The sequence below is a fragment of the Dinoponera quadriceps genome, unplaced genomic scaffold, assembly GCF_001313825.1.
Source record: "Dinoponera quadriceps isolate SergipeBrazil2010 unplaced genomic scaffold, ASM131382v1 scaffold3271, whole genome shotgun sequence".
NCBI lineage: Eukaryota > Metazoa > Arthropoda > Insecta > Hymenoptera > Formicidae > Dinoponera > Dinoponera quadriceps.
This window is the reverse complement of record NW_014557287.1, coordinates 377,604-399,562: the sequence shown is the minus strand read 5'-3', so window position 1 is coordinate 399,562 and position 21,959 is coordinate 377,604. Positions and strand designations below refer to the sequence as shown.

At 41.3% G+C, this 21,959-nt stretch overlaps 1 protein-coding gene and 1 long non-coding RNA gene across 7 annotated transcripts; one reads left to right on the top strand and one right to left on the bottom strand.

Annotated features, from left to right (window-relative positions):
• The first annotated feature begins 181 nt into the window (after positions 1-181).
• On the top strand, positions 182-21,627 carry LOC106748954 (DENN domain-containing protein 5A). 6 transcript variants are annotated; one of them, XM_014627917.1, is made up of 21 exons: positions 182-513; positions 11,031-11,140; positions 11,630-11,850; positions 12,343-12,537; positions 13,238-13,508; positions 13,836-14,036; positions 14,539-14,675; positions 14,758-14,945; positions 15,064-15,230; positions 15,647-15,858; positions 15,998-16,204; positions 16,641-16,649; positions 16,911-17,085; positions 17,215-17,479; positions 18,167-18,274; positions 19,013-19,277; positions 19,425-19,692; positions 20,007-20,319; positions 20,505-20,681; positions 20,752-20,962; positions 21,089-21,627. In XM_014627917.1, exons 1-21 carry the CDS (start codon positions 396-398, stop codon positions 21,276-21,278), a joined length of 4,008 nt encoding a protein of 1,335 aa, XP_014483403.1. In that variant the 5' UTR covers positions 182-395; the 3' UTR covers positions 21,279-21,627. The 6 variants fall into 6 exon arrangements, with proteins under 6 accessions (XP_014483403.1, XP_014483401.1, XP_014483405.1 ...); XM_014627915.1 differs by having other exon boundaries at positions 18,167-18,340; XM_014627919.1 differs by lacking the exon at positions 18,167-18,274 and adding an exon at positions 17,779-17,814.
• On the bottom strand, positions 9,636-10,449 carry LOC106748955. Its single transcript, XR_001374799.1, has 3 exons — positions 10,174-10,449; positions 9,944-10,086; positions 9,636-9,742 (listed from the first exon to the last, which is right to left on the bottom strand). It is a non-coding gene; the product is annotated as an uncharacterized LOC106748955 (long non-coding RNA).
• Positions 21,628-21,959: the final 332 nt, after the last annotated feature.

The window sequence follows — 21,959 nt, the reverse complement described above, 5'->3', positions numbered from 1 at the left end:
AAGGCGATTCTTTCTTTTATTTCGGTCCGAGAACTAAAAGTATGAATTTGTAGTTCCGGGGTCTCCGCGAGAGACCTCCACGGTCCTTCCCGTAGCCCCTAAACTGTGCTAACTTCAGGCAGCACTGTAAAGATCAATTATTGCGGCCGCCTTTGAGCGGCCCGCATTCCGCGTTCCGCACGTTGTAGCGTTCGGTGTGCGTCGTTCCTTGCGCGTCGCATCAGCACGCTCAGCTGTTGTCTCGCCGTGAAATGACAGTTCCGCCGCGGCGGCGGTGCTGGTGCGCGATGTGGAAATTAATTTTGTGAAGAAGGCGGTGCTGAATGTGAAAGGGACAACGCGGAATTGCTCGACGGGCACGACGACGAGTACGACGCGGACCCGCGTCGGGAAAGATGAACGGCAGTCTGGGAATAGCGCGCGGCTCGGAGCAACATCCACAGCGTTTCGCGGACTACTTCGTCATATGCGGTTTGGACAAGGACTCGGGCCTAGAGCCGGACAAATATTTTGGTAAATATTTTCTTTCGTTTCCGCAAAACTCTCTTTCTTTTCTCTCTCTCTCTCTCTCTCTTTATATATGTATATATATATATATATATATATATATGTATGTATATCTTCTCCTCACCCTCTTCTCTCTCTCTCTCTCTCTTTGCGCACCAATACATCACTCACTACCCGCGTTGAACTATTATTCTCGCTCTCAGCGCGGAATAAAACGACCGCGAAGGAGAATAAGAGAAAGAGAAGGAGGGAGAAGAGACGGAGAGAGAAAGAGAGAGAGAGGCAGGCAGAAAGATCGCGTGAGCGTGAGTTGCGGGCACGTTGAATTCGCGAAATCTCTCCAGCATTGCGTAACGCTCGATAAAGTCGCGAATGCCCGGTCCCATATCGCGCCTTGTCGGGTCACCTTGTTCGCCGTAAACATCACACGTGGACGGATGATTGCGAATGTTGCGGCGGAGGAACGAGCGCGGTTTGCTCGTCTCCGTTATCCGTCTCGCGAGTCGTTAGTTATCCCGCCGTTCGTGATGCAGATCGCGGCGGCCCGACGCTTAGCTACGCAGCCTCCGATTGGCGTTAATTATTTTATCGACACGTGACGGCCACGAGAATCGATGCCTCTCGTCCGGAGCAGTGTCGAGAACGCTGAAATCGGAGCTGTTCGTGAAATATAGAACAGCGTGTTTCAAGAACGATAATCTCATTATTGCCACGCCGCTCGCGACGCGCGCAAATTCCCCTCAATGAAACATTGTGCGCGCCTTTCCGGATAACTTGGAAGTAAAATAAATAATATCGTTTCGCGTGCGATACCCGGAAAGACGGACAGTTGTTTTGCGGCTTGAAATGAAGCTCGATTGTCGCGGAAGAAACAAGCAAAAGGATAATGTTAACTTTGTTTTACATCGCGATAGACATTATTTTAATAAACGTGCTAAAGGGAGTTTTATTAAAAAGTTTTATTAAAAAGGCAAAATGTCTCAACGTCATATTGACGACTCCGACTCGGCTTTTGAGCCGTACGAGCATGTAAGGGCGGATTGATCTTGCACGAGGCAAACACACGTGACACAAGGCCACGATTAATTTTAAAGACTTCATTTGGACGGGCTCTCGTATTTGATCGGACAATGTTACGCAAGAATCAATTAACCCCATCGAGCGGCGACAATGTCGCATAAATTGAGCGTCGAACGTGGAGTTTCACGTTACCGACGTTCGCGCGTAACATATTCCTCGTTCAATTTCACGGAGATTCAGGCGCACCTCACCGTATTAATTACCATTAAAACGAAAGGCGTGTTCCGTTTTAAAAATCCGCCCAAGTGCGAAGAAACACGTCTGTTTCTCGCCTCAGCCGCACGGTCAGTTGCGCACCCGCCGCACTTAAAACGAAACTTTCCGCGTGTAAAATAAAACGGATGTGCATTTGAGCTTTCTAGAGGAGCGACGGAGGATAGGGGAGAGAGAGAGAGAGAGAGTGTAAAGGGAGAAAGATACAGAAGCGTAGAGAAGGCAGCTGAGACGAGCGAAAACCTTTGTATATGGATAAAGAGAACGTTTGACAATCGATTCTTTCACAAGAAGAGCAGCTGCGTGCCTCTTCTTTCTTTTCCTAGAGAGAAGGTTGATCGGTTCCCTTTCAAGGCGCACAGTGGCCGTATCTATCCCTACCTTCGCTTTTCTTTATCTTTCCCTACTTTCTTCCTTCAATAATCTCCTGCCGGTATTTCACCGCAGATTTCACCGTAGAAACATTCAAATATCACTATCAAATACCGATATCGCGGTACCATTATGCTTGTGAACAGACGGCATTTTTCCGTATGATAAAGCGGTATATAGAAGATTGAGCAATCGCGAAACGGATCTTGGGTCTCTTTGTCGTTTGGACCACGTACGCCTCTGCTCGTATGCCTGGGGCCACATGTACAACGGGAACAATACGCGCGCAGCGGGCGGCGATCTCGGAGGAAACTCCACCGTAAAATCGTTCGAGGACGACGACCTACCGCGGGATATAGATGGTTCCGCCGGAAAGGAGACTCCTCTGAGAAAAGTCTTGCGTCTAAACATGCTTTTATTTCGTTAACGCAGTTCGTTTCGCTCGTTCTCAACTCAGTTAGCTGTTCTTGACTAAACATCGTCTCTTTCGTCGCTTCGGCACCCCAAGCCGTCGAGATTATTCATGGGAGACAGGGGTGGCTTTATCGATTAATTTAAAACGATAGAAACGAACAACTAACTCGGACAAAATAAGTTTCTGTCTTTCTTCCCCTTTTCTTTTGCGAATGGTATCCTCGATAAACGATTTCTCCAGTGGATATACTGAAAGAAAAAAGTGCTACCGTTTAATATTTAATATTTATTTGATCCTAGTAAAATGGCTATTCTATTCACTTTTTAGTGAATATTTACTAAAAATGGAAATATAATTGTCTGAATATATATAAAATATGATCTTTTCTTCGTACAAGTAGAGACATTTACTTGTATGTTAAAACAATTTCGATAAGTATTAAATAAGTATTAAAAGTATTGATTTAACGAGTTGAAAAAAATAATTACGTTTACTTGATTCCAACACTTTTTTCTATATATGGAGGGATGATTTGATTTATAATGGAGTATGCGCTTTTTTATAGTTGATCAGCGCGATCCATGACAATATCGGCTTGAGAGTGAGCGAAGGGAAAGTTATTATGTAATATTATTTATAATATAATCCAATAATATATCCTGGATTGTATATGCGAAGGATAAAGTTAGCTCTTAGCAAGATTGACAGCCTTCAAGATGTGCAATGTAAAAACATTCATGGGTAAACGCGTGCTCGAGAATAAGGTCAAAGTTTACGAGCACAGGGAACGATGCTTCCGCTTCATCACACACCGGATATTTCCGTCGGATTCCGCAAGCGGGCAAATGGCTTTCGGAGGATTAAGATAAACTCGTTGTGACTTTGGAATTTGACACACCCGTCACCAGTAATCTCGTTAAGAGAAATTTATTACCGCCCCGAAACGACGGCCGAAGTAAAATAAGAATAGAAATATCTAAATGTAGATACTCGTCTCTCTCTCTCTCTCTCTCTCTCTCTCTCTCTGTCCCATTATTTTAAACGGAGAAAGTGAAACACGATAAATTTAAACACAAATCAATTAGTAGATGCATCGCAGCGACTTGAAATGAAGCAGGATTGTATGTTGATGTTTTATCTTCGAAACAAGAAACAACTGTTAGCTTTTTTTCTCGATAATAACTTCTTCTTTGTTTGACATGTTCTGTCGGTCAGATTGAGCGTGTCATTTTCTTCGTGTTTCCGATCTTTCCCTTTAAACTATCACTCACCATCCAGCTGGTTTCTCCGCCAACAGCAAACTTGTGTCGAGTTCTGCATTTGCAAATGTCAATAACCGGTGATCCCCGGCCGGATAGCACTTCACCCAGTTTCAACGGCAGTCCTTCATTTTCTCCGCTTCGAACGCAATGAAACTCGGCCGCTAAATTGGCGATTCCTCATCCGTATTGGAAATATCATAATCGTCGAACATGACGACGATCGACCAGCGTTTTCTTTCGTCGATTATCTTCAAGCAATTTTATCACGCATAAAAGCGCGAAAAGTGGCGAACGCAGCGATTTTCAGCCGATCCTCTCGTTTGCCCGCATTTCCCCCTTTTACAAATATCAGCCATCGATATCCTTATGCTACTTTCACTTAGGGCCTCGCCCTTCTTTGCGTACGCTCGAAGAGCGACGGTTTACGATAGGGTCGTATTATTCCGCAAGTTTAAGTATTTTTGTAAGCCTCTGCCAGATTTTAGGTAAAAATAATGTATCGCGACTAAAAATATTCTCACAAGCTTTTTATCGATAATTATAACTGGCTCTCATCTTCCTCTCCCGAATTGTCGTCATACGTATTCCGGTCTCAAAGGACACTTTATTAATTAAATTTTCTTTATTTATGTATTAGTATAGTAATAGTACAGCTATTTTTATGGAAGGCTAGGATGATATTATCTACTTAAATAACGTAAAACAAACGTAGTTTCACGAGTAAATTTAGTCAAAAATTTCTGTTCAATTTTTGAGTCAAATCTTTATTGCATTCAATAAGAATGAAATTATTTACTTAATTGTCGTCGTTAATTCTCCGTCTATAGTTCTTCGCCAATATTCTGACAACATTCGTATACCTCTGTCGTAGAAGGTAATAGCTGATTTACGATAAAAAAGTCATTTAAAATCGAACCGAACTTTTTTTTGATCAGCTCAAAATATGATCGAGGAATAATGAAAGTGTCTTTGATAAGAATCGGAGGAAATGGCTTAGGATCTTACGTCTAGAAATTATTTGTTTGCAACGATCGACGCGAGACACGCTTCTTCTTTTTATTTATCGTTCGTTAGAAATGTTTGTTACGCTCGCGTGCACGTGCATCGTACGCCTTGAGCCTATAAGCTCGCTTCCGCCTTTTAAACGCACACTCAAGTGCCGGTAGCCCCTTCATGTACAAATGACCCCGCATACGATGACATCATACGTACTCGCAAGAAGGGGAGAGGCAACTTATTCGGGCAGGACGACATGGCACTTTGGGAAGGTCTAAACTGTGCACGGGAGCGGAACAAAAAACATGCGATTTACCATTCTCGCCTTCAAACAAATTGTCGCGTACTGGACAATCCGTTTGAGAGAATTCTTCCAGAATCACGTTCGTCAATCTTCCCTCTAGACCCATATGAGATAATTTTTTCGTCATTGACGATAATTTTTTCCATTTACTTTTTGTAGTTGTCGATAAGATATACGAGAATGACATTTGTGGCGCAAACCTCGGAAGAACACAGCCGTACAAATTTACATATTCCTTAACGCCGTTAAAATTGCCTACTAACTCTATCACTACTAACTCTGGACTTAATTTGTTCTTACGCAAAAACCCACGATTAATTGAAAGGATGTTGGAGCGACAGCCGAGCTTCGAAGGGAAAGCACCCTCATCTAAGCGGGACTAAAAATGTAGTAGTCAGTAAATTATTGACGTTTTAAATATGATATGGAAACGAACATGTTGAAATGAATATGCGAGAAGATATTAAAGTATGGGAAAGTACGATGAAACGAATGAATAATACAAGAAAAGAGAGAGAGGGAGAGTTACATACTATTACTGCTCTACTTGTTATCCTACATCTATACGTGTACAGATGCATAAAAACCGTTCGATCACTTTACTTTTTTATTAAGCTTTTCATCTTGATTTTATTGATATATCGTTATTCTTGAATGTAGTCGAAAGTGCAGGACATTCATTTTGTACATAAGAACTGTAAACATTTTATATTAATTGAACGTTTTCATGAATTAATAGTTCTACGCACTAAAAGTGTAACGTTATATATAATTTTTAAATTTTCTCGTTCTTATAATCTTCAGCTTACCATTCCGCATTTTAAATTTTACGTGTATACTTTACACGTATAAAAGGCTTTTAAATTTTGTAAAGCCATCTCGTGGAAAAGTGGGCTCTATAATGACGGTAATCGTCGATCATTCTAGCATCCTTTTAAAAGTGCAACTTCCCTAAGTACTTTACATCGTGAATGTTTTGTTCGAGAAAATTTTGTTTTCCAGAAATTTTGGTTCTTGACGTATCCTCAACTTAATTTTTATTAATCTTAATCTTAATTTTATTTTACCTTATTAATTTTATATTTGTTACATACTTAAATTTTTATATATTTGTCAATATTTTCTAACTTATATATCTAAATTATATATCTTTTTTTTCCTTTTTTTTTTTTGAGAAAGTAACATTTCTTTTTAGGACGCTTTATATTTGGTAATTTCATAAAGATCCGCTCTCTTTTTTTTCGGACTGTCGCGTGACGCACGCGATTGATACACGCACTTATAAGTACGCACGGACCTGTACACGTGACACATGCACGCGCGTCCTTGTGCGCCGCAGCCGGATTCACAGAAAATATTCGTTTGTCCGGTGCCTCGTGCGTGCATCGTGTTCTCGAATCAATACTTTCCGCGGCATGGGGGCATATCGGTCTTTTTATTATTCGTTTTGTCCTTCCCCACTCTCTTTCCTTCCTCCACGGACCTGCTTTTCTCTTTCTGTTGCCGTACGTTTATTCGCTCTTCTTGTATACTTCGTACAACGTGAATGTAAATAAATCCACACCATACGACGTTTATCCTCGGAGATAAATATGCGGAACATTCGTGCGTGAAATCATCGATCCCGGCGAAAAGCAGGATGAGAATTTTCGTATGTGTGAAAATGCGTTGGACTTATCGTAGAACGAGATCATCTTTGTTTATAATTTTTTTTGTACNAAATATTAACCCTTTGCACTCGAGGGCTCCGGAGCGGAGCCATTTAAAATTTGTCTTCAAACTCGAGGGCTCCGCTATGGAGACAATGTAAATAACTTTGAGTTCATAACATAAGGACAAAGACAAATCGTAAAAACTATTGTGTATAGGATATTCCGCTCTTGCTATTTGCATTTGAGTTTGAAGAGTTTGAAGACAAATTTTAAGTGGCTCCGCTCCGGAGCCCTCGAGTGCAAAGGGTTAATATTTATTTTTAAAAAATTACCATGACGATAATTTGCATACCTTTCACGATGCAATATGAAATACAACTTTTTCACATAGCTCCGCACGATATCCACACGCGAAATACAGTTGTATACATCAATGTCAATTCGATTTTTTATTTGTCATGCATATTTTTCAGTTTTTTCCAGATTGATTCATAATTAATTGCAAAACAGAGATTAACTTGCGGGCGATTAGGAACGGTGGCGCGAGACCGCGTGTTTTACGACTAGTCGTCCCATTACCGTCACTAACCGCGTTATGCACTTTAATATTGCACGTAAGAATGTAATTATGAATATATACTCGTAATAGGATCATCTTGGCAGCGATGCGTGCACGAGAGTAGAAAGTATGGAAGAAAAAAGTGCAGCACATTGAATGAGTGGATTTAAAGAGGTTCTAGCACTAAATGTGCCGTATTTCCAGTGGCGGATTAAGAGGGCCTTTCATAAATTTATTATTTATCAAACAAAATTTCATTTCTATACATTTATTTCACTATAGCTTTTTAAAGTTCGATTTTATACATAAATATAACTAATTAGATTAGGAGAAATTTGGCATATATTACTAATATGCACACATATACAAGTTTATAATTAAACACCTCGGAAGTGATACGGTGAAGATTATTGAAATTTCTGTCACGCCTTGTTAAGTCGATTAACTTCTGTATCATGTATATGTTACAAATTTACCTTATATTTGATCGAATTTCCTTAAGACCAACATATTCGCGTAATAACTAAGAACTCGCGTAAGAACGAGGAGGATGTGTAGTAAAAGTTCGAGCGTGCGATCTTTTTTCCTTCCTCCTCTTCCATGAGCGCTGGCTATCGTTGTAGTTGCAACGCGTTCCTACAATAATTAAATGTCCGTTGAAAGTAAGTTTTTTCTAAGGTTTTTCCAAGCACGTACATACACTCTCGTAAGACACACGGTAAATATATCGCGAAATTATAAACACGCACGAGAGAGCGCTATAATATGCCGCGCTGAGGCATTTAACCAAGGAATCGACTAACGATATTCCACGCTCAATTGAACACGATGACGACAGACCTGCGTAACTCGTTTTCAGGGAGGATACGTAATGATTTTAGATAAATAAATTACGGATAACTTTTTTCTATAACGCGCGCTTACGCGTGTTGCCTCACACGCATTTTATCGCTTGATCTATACGGAAAAAAAGTTTGGTTGAATTTACCAGACAATGAACGAACCAAACAGAATTTCTTCATTTGGGTCATGAGAATCAGAATCTGAATTTGTTTCCTTCAACCAAAACGTGTTCGGTCTGTTCACTGTCCGGTAAATTCAACCAAACTTTTTTTTCTGTGTACGCGCAGAGAAAAGTCTGTCTGGTCTTATTTTAAAGTCAATACGTTGAAGAGAAAACACGTGGCTTTGGTGTTATATCGGTTAGTTAGCTCTATCGCTTTTTTTTTTTTCATATAAATTCGTCGCGGTATTTACAGCGTTGCTATCGCGATATTCATTATATAAACGAAAATCCGAATATGGTTCTCTCTCCCTTTCTCTCCATGTGTGACGCGTGACGTTTTCTAAAAATACACATGAGACGGCGGTTATATGAAAGGACCAAAAGACTCGCCCAAGCAACCGATATTCAGATTTATTATTCCAGAATTTACATGTGTGGCTGCGTGAGTGTATGTGCATGTGGATAAACGAAAATATCGGGGAAAGCTATCGGCACGTTAATCGAAACCGGCGATTTCGACGACGACGACGACGACCAAACTAACTCGGTCCACTGGATTATCATCGCCACTCCGTGCACGTCATTTCCAAGCGGAGATTGACCCGCAGGCCAGTTCATAACGTCAATTATGATCCCGAATTAAAATCAATCGCATATGCGTTTCTATAGGCGCACTTACGCGCACTTACACGGAAAATATCTCGACTAAAAATTCTAAAATCGGAGTACTAACTTCACATACTTTAAAAACGGCACATCAATGTTAATCAAAAATGATGTGAGTCGTTTAATGGATTCTGTTATCGTATCGGTTAGCTGGCTATCGCTTCATTTTTTTTTATATAAATTCGCCGTGATATTTATATTTGCTCTATTGTAATGAAATATGCGAAGAGTGTGTTACGGATATATTTATTATTGCGTATTTTTATAGTGACGCGTCATACTGATCGTGTTGTCGCATCACGGCTCAGAATTAAATTAAATTAAATTCAGCAAATCGAAGTGAAAGAGAACTCCGTGTAACAGGATATACGAAAACTGTTCACGCAAAATGGGATTCAATTGCTCTGCGGGAATTATTCCGTAGAACGAATTCATCGGATACACGCAGATTAATCCAGAGCGCGAGGTTCGCATGTGCGCACCGTGTCGTTTCTATAATTCGCGGGAAAGTTGGAAACCGCGTACACTCGGCTCGACTTTATCCTCCGAGGAGATTTGATTAAAATTACGCACCGACATTCGGCTCCGGTTGATCCAGTTATGTCACGTTGGTTGAATACTTCATGGGTCATATAATAATGTGTCGAATCCACTAAACAGCATTCATCAAATGCGCTTACGATGAAGTCTATTTTTCTTTGGATCATTCGCTAATTAACAATCTTCTTATTTTTGTCTTTCACAACAAATTTTCATATTTATCCATAAACAAACTGGCATGATTCTCATAATATTTTTTCATTAAACATTTATTTTGGTACATAACTTTTTTTATTTATAGCCCATAGCTGTTAAAACTTTGGCATTAACCGGTATATTCATTGAGTACTTTCAAACGATTTATTGCTTACCGTGTTTTTTCCGACAACGCTTCGGACCCTTCCTTGTGAGAATTCCTTATATTCAAATTCACGCTCTGTTTCTCCTCATTTATTGCCATCCATTGTAACGGAAAAATCGCGAACTTAATTGGAGTTATTAGGAACGCTTCGAGCTGTAACAATATATGTAAAAAAGCGTATTTTATATAAGAAGAGAGCTTCGAAGCGTCAAGTGAATTTCATACGGATTGAAACCTCACACTAATTAATGTCGATCAGCCAAGGCAAATATTTGAGTATTAAAATCGATCGGAAACCCTTTAGATTCCAATACGCGCCGGCGCATCATGGGGCGTCTCGCTTCTCTTCATTTTCTATCGGCCCTCGTCAACGGGAAGATCGTTTGCTTAATTGGCGAATTTACTCGCCGTCGCGATTGATCGCGCAGCAAAGGACGTTACGCAATTTTCGGCGTCCTTCCATCATTCGCCCTTCCTCCGTATCTCGCGAAGGCGGATTCGACGGTGCGCCTCGCCGTCCTGGGTGGCTCTTTGATCACGAACGATTAACCTCATACAGAGGTGCTCTTGTATTCGTCGCGACAGCAAGTTATTCCGCTGTAGCAGTTGGTACGGCTCCAAGGCCTCGAGACCGTCTCATTCACGTCGACTCCGAGCCGAGCGTATTCGATAACATAGCTTGCTGCTGATTCCGCTACGAGATAGTTCTCGCGAGGAAGCTGCTATTTCAACCGTTGTTCGCGGGAGATTAAACCGCGCGCTAAATTTTCTCTCCTTCCGTAGCAAATACTTTAACTGTCTGCTACACTTTGGCGTCGTTTAAATTTCCCGGAAACGCCCCCGTGAGAATCCACAGATCGGAATTTGCATTGGAATCGATAGCGCGCAGCCCGCTGAAAATAAAATTTAACCCTTCGAAAAACTATTGGCCTTACGGGATATTCATAGTCAGATCTTGTATATTGAGGAACATTCGGGCGTTTGATCAAATAAGAAAGCCAAATAATAATAATAAGAATAAGAATAATATTAACTTTATTGTGTACATCAACATGTGTAGTATAATTAAGTTGGAGTAATGACTGCCATTTTTGCAGGTGATTCATTGCAATGCACGCCGCTGGATCGGGCGTACAAGAGCAAAGTGCTAGGACATTATCCAGATTCGGTGCCATGGAATCCTTTCGACGAGCATGCCGTCTGCATGGTATATATCTGTTCGTGATAGCAAATCGCTAGTTGCAACCGGAATGTGAACTGATGATGAGTTAACGATAAGAATAATTTCATTTGCACGATATGGTCGCACTTATTGCGCTGTCGGGAAACGTATAAAAAATATTCATTGATAAGTATCGTTTGAATTAAATTCATTTTTGTGATTTCCGAATAAGCAGTATTTTCACTGTTGCTTCAAGCATATATTCTCACATGTTTTGAATGAGACTTCACTCCGAGAAATTTAAAGTTCCCTTTACAGGTCTTTATTTTACACCATAAAATTATATATACTATACATTTTTACTTGTTAAACAAAAAGTTGTATTTATTTTATTGTAAGATATAAATCCTATTATTCTATCGTGTCGTCTTGCCTAACGCTCTCGTTACATTTCTCTGTCGCTAATTAAGCCCAGAGAATCTTAAGCGTGCGGCAGTGAAGGGGAGAGTAACTTATCGATTACATTGATAATAGCTTTGTCTGCCAAGCGGTTTACGATTCCGTACTCAAAAGCACTCGGTGGAGCCGACCTTTCATTCTTTCGTGCTCACGAAGGAGGACGGCCACAGAACGTACGGGTTCAGTCTCGTCTTCTACGAGGAGTGCCGCAATCGCAAGATATGCGCCGCTATGCAAACGCTGCAGGCGATGCACATCACAGAGCTCAGCAGCGGCCAAAACGGCACGCCACCCACGTACGTATATCTACTATCCGTGTGTTCGTGTAATTGCATTTTTAATCGCCCCTATCTGCGGACGCGTTACGCCCTCTCTCTCGGACGGGGTGAGGTCGCGAAGGTCGAAGAACTCTTTTCTTTTTAGCAGCGAATGAATTTTAAATCAGTCTGCTTCTTTGAGATATGTTGTCGCGTGTGCGAGGCGTTGCACGACAAGAACACCGTTTTTCATGAAGAAGTTATTACCGTTTAAAGTTTTGAAAGAGACCGACGCCCGCCATCGAGGTGCATATATAAAATGACGAAACTTCGCTGAATTTTAAACTGTCCCGATAAATGAGTTTTATTTCGAAGATTTTCCTTCGAAGAGCGTGGCGATGTAGACGCGAAGTGTGTATCAGCAATGTCTATGATGAATAACGGGCTCATCTTCGGAACGCTTCATTTGTCTCAATTATTCGATTATCCTCGCGCATGACTCACGATCGACTGCAAGGCTCGACTTTTCAGCGCGAGAAAGGGCCAGGACGGGCACAACACGAGGTCGTTGCCGCGGCACTTCAAACTGTCTGCCCATTCGCCGGGTGCCGCGTTAGCGTACTACGACTCTACCAAAGACAAGTTGCTAGTGACCAAATCGATATCCCTGTTGTGCCAGCAGCCCTACCTCCACGCGGCGAAGACGTTCCTCAATAATCTCTACAAGTAAGTGAGAGAGAGAGAGAGGAAGGTCATCTCCGGATTCCACGCGGTTTCAGCCGGCTCCGTTGTCGTAAATAACGTGTGCTCATCGCGAGATTTCTCTTTTTCTCGCTCACATGTCCGTTAAATCGTCGGTTTCTCAACACATTGCCAAATTTGATTGATCTCGCAGCAGGCGTACAGAAAGAATTCTCTCTTCCCATTGATATTTAATTGTAAACTTGTATGCGAGAGCGTGTGTAGAAATTCTACAATACAACAAATTTATTCTACTCTGATATATTTATGTCTAAGTTAGGAGTATTAAAAAAACTCGTAAAATATTGGAAACTAATACACAGATATTGTAGACAAATTTTGGAATTATTGACCGTTTAGTTTAAAAAATATAGTAGTGGAAATTGATAATTTTTAGTAAAATTGAAGATATATATGTTATGTATGAATTAATTCGCATAAATTTTGTTGAGTTTTACTGAATAATAAATATGATTAGTTGATACATCAAAATAAAACACGCTGATTTTTAAGCGACGTCGGGAACCAAGTTCCCCGATATTACAGTAATAACCCAGCGAAACATGAATCATCGAATCGATGTCGAAATCGACAATCAAAATTACATCAAATTGGCATTGATTCGACGTCGATTCGATATGTATTTCTCGCTGGGAAGCAACGTGTTAATCGATGAAATTTTCAGGTGCGTTCCTAGACACCCCGGACCCGGCCTCAGTCTCGAGTCCTACGTGTACAATCTCCTCTATAATGTACCGGTGCCGTTGCCCGGTAAATCGTTGAAGTTCTTCGTACCTAACGACGAGCCCGCGAAATCGCCGCTGGAGCTGGTCATTCATCAGCCGTCCCCGTCGCTGGAGCTGCCAATGTTGGACTATCCCCTGAAGGACGTGTTCACGTGGCTGGGCGCGGACTGCCTGATACAGCTGTTCACGTGCGTGTTGCTGGAAAACCAGGTACTGTATTATAAATTATATAACAATAATAACAACTTTATTGGTTCCAAAAACAGTAAGAAATAAGTGATGCAAAAGTAATATGAAGAAAAAATACAAACCAAGGGAGCGAGCTAATAGGAGAAGAGGATTTAGAGCGTGCGGAAGACGTAGAACATGCGATTGTTAAAATCATTTAGTATTGTAAATATATGCAAATTAGACCTGTAATTTGGGTCTTATTGTCCGTTGCTCTTGTACATTTCTTGATTTTACCCAGAAAGTCTCACAATTATTTCATTGTATAATATAATAATTGTATAATTTGATTCTATATAATTCAACTAGGTACTCCTGAGGAGTGCTGACTTCCATAAGCTGATGGTAGTGTCGGAGTGCATAACGGCGCTGCTCTTCCCGTTCTCGTGGCAACACGTCTACGTGCCGATATTACCCGCCAGCCTGCATCACTTCTTGGATGCACCCGTGCCCTTTATCATGGGCCTGCACGCGCACAGCGAGGGCGGCGTGTTGAAGATCGCTAGCGAGGTAGGTCTCTCAGGAATCCCCGACTCTCTGTGTCTTGGCGTTAATCTTCGTTGAAACTATTAAATGCATTTACAAGCTCCAACGGCGGTAGACCGTTCAGTATTCAAATACCATCCAATTACTCGGATACTGTTCGAAATAAACGAGTATCCGAATATTTGGTACCAAACATTACGATTAATACTCGGATAGTACTCATCTGCCATCTGTTAATGATTTTTCAACAGCTGATTCCGTATAATTTTATTTTTTACGGAGTTATCTTTGGGATTGTGATAATTAAACATTTTTAAATCATGATAATTTAAAACATCCTCAGGATAAAGTATACTGTGTGTGATCCGAGTACCCATGTTAATAATTGAATAATAATACCACTATGTACGGTTCTTTTCTCTTTTTTTCGCGCTAAACAGGAACTAAGCTTCGTATCTTCATGAAAGCAAAGTATGTTGCAAGTAGAAATTTTGTTTGAGTAACATTCTGTTGCGTTTGATTGCAGGCGAACCTCTGTTATGTAGATATAGATAAACAAAGTAGCCAATTCCCAGAAGAGTTACCCGTGTTTCCTCACAAAGTGCAGTTTATCGCGGAGATTAGGGCGCTTCTAAATAAGTACAAAGTACCACATTCGGGAAAGTGAGTAACTTTTCTTTATTATCGTTCCTTGGCAATCCAGACCGGCGATTCGGTTTCTGAACACGTAGAACACGCCTTGCAGGACTGATAATATGGTCATAAATTATTACAACGGCGACATCATGACTAGTAGCCTGACGCTTCCTGGTTCCGGTTTCCACCTTCCTCGCAGAAAACATTCCCTGCACGACGTGTTAGATTGGGATCGACCGGAACCAAGTCCACAATCGGACAATTTGCAAAGGATAGTGGATATTGTTAAAAGACCAGGTAACACGAACTGCCACTACATACGCCAATCGAGTGAAAAGTTATCATCGAGATTACATAATTACATAAGCGCGACATTTGCGGTAACGTCATAAATATATGAACTTCCCGATTACAGTAGACGATATCGATCCCGTGGAGGATACTACAAATGAGAAGTTACTCACGCCGCAAGAAGAATACCAGGAGACTCTCGTTTTCAATAACGCTATCAGAGAGATGTTTCTGAATCGTTTTGTACAAATGTTTTCTAGTTACGAACACTTCGTTATACAGCCAAGTCAGGTACATACGTGTGTTATTTATAAATGCATATACATATTTATAGAATATCCAATCTCGCGACTTTAATTGGTGTGTCACTTTCCTCAGTTCAAACAGAGCCGGAAATCCTAATATAGAATGTCGATGCTATAATAATTTTTAAATATAAGAAACGTTTCAAACAAATGGATAAATTAGAGGGCTGAAAGTTCGCGTGCTCAGACCATGGTACAATGCGTAGTAATAAAAGTGTCTTCATATACCCCAACCTCCTTAAATCCTTTATGAATATTGTTTTTTTTTTTACTGAAAACTACATGTGATCAAGTCGATTCGATTGAAGTCGCAAGAACTGCACATCCTATAACGTCTTTTCAGGAATGCCTTTCTTATAACAAAACGTATTATTTATATTTGTATATCGCTTTACATTGCAGGACAAGGATGAGTGGATCAATAATAGAGACAGTATGCATGTTTTCGACAAAGCTACATTTTTATCCGATCAGCCTACGCAGCATCTGCCGTTTCTGTCGAGATTCCTCGAAACGCAGATGTTCGCGTCTCTCGTCGACAGTAAAGTGATGTCGACGTGGAGCGAGCTCGACTTTAACATAAAGGTCTTTGACCAAAGGATCTCCCTTTTGAAGTGAGTCTCGATTACACATTCTCTCAATATGATGTTCTTCTCTTACCTGCTCGCGATTCGATCCCCGTACGAAGAATGGAAATTCGACAATAGAGTCACTCTTTAGTTTAATCCACGTATTCTTTCGCGTGTTTCTCAGGAAGAAAATCGGGGAGAGCATCATACGATCGATGCGGTACGAGCCTTGCACCAGCATTACGGATACGCAACAAGTACTGGAGCAAAGGTTAACCAACGTGGACTTCGAGACGAATCCGCCCGCGGAAATTATCCCGCACCGAGCTGCGTATTTTCGGAGTTTTCCTTTACTGGACAGTGTCGTGTTGAACAAAGAACCAGCTCAGAGGTGCGTCAGTTTCATGATATTCAAATTCCAATGGTCTTTAAATTTCTCGGAATATCACTCGAAAAGTAAACTGACCATCGTTCGAATTCTAATGATTGTTCACGCATTTAAAACGAATTCTCCATTTAGAATCGTTGAGTGAATATTTTTACTCGAAATTGAAGAGTGCATTTGATGTACTCCACCGTCACGGTAACCTATCCACTTGAATCGATTCGAAACGTTCATATGGAGTCAGAATTTATTCTAAGCTCGAGTGAAAAGTTTACTCCTGCGATTTCGAATGGCAGTATTTTCACTATCGCTTTGAATGAAAACCACTGCCACTTTTCATTTGTTTCGAGTGATATTTCACTCGAAGAAGTTCGAAGAGTAATCTCTCGTTTTTTAAATTAACTAATCTTTGCTCATCATCTGTTTAATGCCTCCTATGTAGTATACTCCGGTAAGGGACATCTTTCAATAACGATTAGAATAAAACGGAGGTCTCGGAATGAAAATGTGTCTAGTCCGATTTCACAAGGTCCACACGTGTATGGACAATTTCACGAGGAAAGAAAGTAGCTTGCATATTGCGCACTTGATCCACTTTCGCTCCGTGATCTCTAAATGTACACTGCATGCTTTTATGTCGTGCAGCGAATTATAATTAATAAATAATCGGCGGACTTAAGTGGATTAATAATCGGTCACTTCCATCCCGCAGCAGTAGGAGGGGGCAGACGCAGTGGAAGTATAAGATGAAATCCATCGACGCGAACGGGAAGCCTGCAACGCCTCAAGAATCTCAGTCGCCCCGACCTCAGACTAAACTCTCGGCGGACATGAGCCCGGCTCTGATAGCGCAGGCTAATTGGACGTTCGTCGAAAAATTGCTCAAAGTGTGTATCGTGTCGTACAATCGTAATATTTAACATTGGGTATTTAGCGACTGTTCCCAGACGGGACGTTTAAAAAACTTTAATATAACATAATATATAATACAATATAATCGCTTTTCCTTCGTGTAGGATTGTAAATCTAAAACGAAGAGGATGTTGGTGGAGAAAATGGGGTCGGAAGCCGTCGCGCTGGGCCACGGCGGCGAATCTCTGTCCGACGTCGAGGAGAACACTCTAGTCGCTAGTCTCTGTGACCTGCTGGAACGGGTGTGGAGTCACGGGCTGCAAAACAAGCAGGGCAAAAGTGCGCTCTGGTCGCACCTGACCATGTATCAGGAATCGGAAGAATGTAACGACGCGACCAAGTCTATAGATCCTAACTTTCTGTCCCCTGGTAAGACACACACACATATATATATGCATGCGTCTTAAAATTCACCGGATTGAACTATGGATTCGATATATTCGTGAATCGTGTCTTGCTGAGAATCATTGTACAAAGTGTATTATAAAATGTTCGCGTCTCGAAAAATCGCCCGAAGTGCGTGTGGTGCCACGTGCGAGATCTTTGTAATTTCACTATCAACTATTCCCAGACAGCATATAAATGTTTAAAAGACGTCATGGAGACGTCCGAGTCTAAGTATTATGGAGAATTATACACTGAATGTTCCTATTTTTGCGGAAATGCAGCGCTAGCGTGGTCCGTGCTGCGGAAGCGACTCGATTGTACGTTCCACCCGTTTTACGATAAGATAAACAGTGTTATAAAAGTAGAGATTAGTCCTTCGTACGTAGATATCCTGCACTATTAGTTTTGTAAGTGATACATCAGACACACTAGTCTATGTGTAATAGGTGTTCACGCTTCCTCGCACGCGTTATTCTTTCGAACACTCAACGTGCGCGCAGACGCAAGCGAAATCGATATCTACGCAGAGTTTCGAGTTGAAAATGCAAATTATCGTTTTGAGTTCAAACGCAAATTATCTTATTTCGCTTGCCGTTATATAACCGTTTTAGCCGTTTTGTTCTTCTGTTTTTCTTTCCTTTATTTTTTGTATTTTTATGTTGTAACTAGCTAAGAAATCGCCGAGTAGGTTTTTCGGAATACCGGATCGTTTGGTTTCATCCTTGAAGGGCAAAAGTATGTTCGAAATTGCCTCTTACATCAGGAACAATTTGAACGGTAAGCCACGAGATTGGCTTGCCCGTAAGAAGAAGCTTAGTTTGGTCGACGAACTGCACGAAAGCGGTATCTGTTTCTACGTTTCTATCGCGTGCCTTTCAGTTCCGTCGCGGAGCTCGTGTGAATGCTTGATTGTGCAAAGATGTAATAAATGATTTTGCAACGGCATCTGTTATCTCAACGTAACGACTTAAAGGAACCTATCTATTACAACTATTAATAACTTTCACAGAAAGAGAACTGCATGATAAATTGCGCCATGACGCTATTACATATTTCATACGTATAATACATCAGTCAAAACGTTCTTCACTTGGTTTCTGCCTTATTCAACGGTCAATCCACGCCACGTTCTACGACAGTATGCGAACATAGACGAAGAATCGTAGACAATGATGGCGATTACTTGGTCGATGAATAATTTTGTTCCACTGAGTGCGATAAGGTCAAATTTGACATAAAATTCGAGCCAAACTTTTTGACTGAGTCAACTTTTGAAACGTTATTGAGAGCGTATGCATAGGTGTTTCTGAGTGCTTGTACGAAGCATGATATCGCATTTGCATGTATATTTAGTGTGAAAAAAAAATATATATATATATCTCGAATATAACGAGACGAGAATGATTATGTTTGTTGAGAAGAGTATTGTTTTTGCTCGTTTTCTGCTCGTGAGCATCCTTAGCCGGAAACGAAAAAAACGTGCACGCTTAAAATGTGTATCTTATATCGCGACAGATCTATCGAATTTACAATTGGAGACAGACGTTTCGCCCACAAGAGGCACGGACAAGCATAAGTCGCCCGGCGAGAGAAAAACCGTAGGCCCGGAACATCTTAGACCCTTGCCGGACTCTCTGATCTTTGACATTCGTAACGTCCAAGCGATGACCGACATCAAGACGCATATCGGATACGCGAGAGCGTGGGTGCGATTGGCACTTGAGAAAAAACTGCTGTCGCGTCACTTGAAGACGTTATTGTCAGACAGCGCTCTATTGAGGTAAGTTTTGATGGCTTTCATAATATGAAACTTTTGGTACGATAACGTACGGGACGCTTCATATAAAAAGATTAACTCGCGACAATATCATGCTGCCGTTTCTCCGAATATCAAACTAATTATTTCGTTATTATCACGACCTATTAGGAGTCAATACAAGCGATCGGCGTTTTTGCGATGCGAAGAAGAGAAGGAGCAATTTCTCTACCACCTCCTGACGCTCAACGCTGTCGACTATTTCTGCTTTACCAATAATTACCCGACGACGAAGCTACCGTACCGGGTCGTGATATTCCCCAGTCGGAAGGCGAGCGCTGCCACGACCTCGGCCAACAGCTGGATCGCTATTTCCGGCACACTCTGCGAGACGAATCCGGTGCCTATACCGAAGGGAGCGCTAGAATTCGTTTTTCAGGTGAGCGCTTCGCGCGCCATCGCTACTTTTAATTGTACGAAATTGCGAATATCGTTTTAAGCCGATTGATCTCGTGCATTCAATGTTACAATCTCTCAATGAGCACCCTAGATCCGTACACCCATCGATTGTATCTAACAATGTTTAAAATTAAATATTTAAAGTATTATTATTAAAGTATTTTAGTATTAATATTTTAGTATTAGTACTTTAGTATAGTAAAGTACTTTAGTAAGTACTAAATATTTCAAATAATTTAACATTTAAAATTGTATTATTTTTCCATATATTTTGCATTTTTCCTTCCTCCTCAGCATAAAAACTTAGGCGTGCTGTCAACGTTACGGATCGGGCACGACAACACGGGGATGTCGCCGAAGTGGATGGTGGAGCACGTGGTGGTGAGGAACGAGGTGACAGGGCATACGTTCAAGTTCCCCTGCGGTCGTTGGCTGGGTCGAGGAATAGACGACGGGTCCACCGAGCGACTGTTAGTGGGCGCCTTGGTACCCCGAAGCATCGACAGCGAGGAGCTGGTGGAATCGTGTTCCACGCCTCCGAGATGTAGATCACCTAGCATACCAAGACGTCCCATACTGTCACAAGTCGAGCTACAGCATATGCTCGGTATACGCTTGCGTAATACTAATTAATAATACTAACCAATAGCGAATTAACATACGTGCACACGTTAACTAAACGCGTTGATTAAATGCAATAAAGTCGAATTTCACTTAATAATCGAGCCGAATTTTGTTACATCAGGCTAATAATTACGAAACTAAATAACATCGAATATTTACGTTGCTTAGGTGAAGCCGTGAATGCCATAGTCAAGTATCACTACAGAAGAGAGTGTCAGGATGGTTCCTTGACAGCGCTGTTGTGCGGAGAGGGCGGTCTGGTGCCGTCCTTGGAGCAGATCTTTCTATTCGGCTTTAAGAATCAGAGAATTTTCGGAAGAAACTTCTACGTGTGGGACTATTTCCGTGAGTACAATTACGATTATTATCCTCAAGAGGTGAATTAAAATAAAGTAAGCGACAAAAATCGTTGCAGTGCGCGTGAAGGAAAATTTCGAGATATCTTTGCTGGAAGAGATGGACGAGTACTCGCAGAGGCTCAGTCGGGACAGAAGAGTGCACGCGGAGAGCAGCCAAAGATTCACGATCTTGAGATGTTACTGCCATCTCATTGATCAAATTAATATGTTCAGTCAGACATTGGGGAAGGACGGCAAGTTCCAGTTGTTCATCTGCTTGGCAGCGAGGTGAGCTCAAAATCGGTCGCGTCTTCGTTCGGTAGCGAGATATATTCATGAAAGCAATCCGATATCCGTCGGACGAAAATCGATACGTTATTCACGCTAATTCGACGAAATACGACGATGTTTCAGAGAGCAGCTACTCCATCCGATGTTACGGCCGATGAGCGACGCGCGTTCTACGACGGATATGTACGAAGAGAGTTCGTTCCTGAGGAATCCTACGTTATTGACCTTCCTCATTCACATTCTCGAACCGTTGAGCGAGTTTCATATTGTTCTCGAGAAAAGCTTGACTCACGGGATCTCTAGTATATGTTAGTATTTGCCGAAACGTACAGGTGTACGTTGAAAATTCATCGCGGATATTTCTGTGTTCTCTCGGTGGGATGTGTCTTTAAGAAAGAGGCAAATTCGTAAAAACTCCACGCGAATCTGTCCGACGTGGTCAAGAGCGTGTCATCCGTCGCTTTATCGCGTTCGTTTTCCATCGCCGACGGGCCGTAAAACGATCAAGATTTTCCTAATCAGGAACACACAAGTCGGCGTCTCTCTCGACCGCACGATAGGATCTCGTCGTCGCGCTCGAACGACGACAAACGACGGGCTCGATTGTTATATTACATAGAACAATAGAGGGAGCTCGGCGAATTTTATCATTGAGGTACAAGAAGAAANAAACGTCTATTATACAGCTACATTCCCGGGGTAACAGTCTTCAGTTTTAATTTATATATATATATATATATATATATATATATAAATTAAAACTGAAGACTGTTACCCCGGGAATGTAGCTGTATAATAGACGTTTTTAGATGACAAATTAACGACGGGAGATTAAACTCGAGATTTACGAGATAATATAACGTTAAACAAAGAGAGCATAGATCTTGTCCTGTTGCAGAAGCTTGCGATATTATGACCGGTGATAAAATATGAGGGGAAGAGAAATGAGATATAGTTGATATAAACTTGAGAGTGGAATACGTTCAGGCCGTCT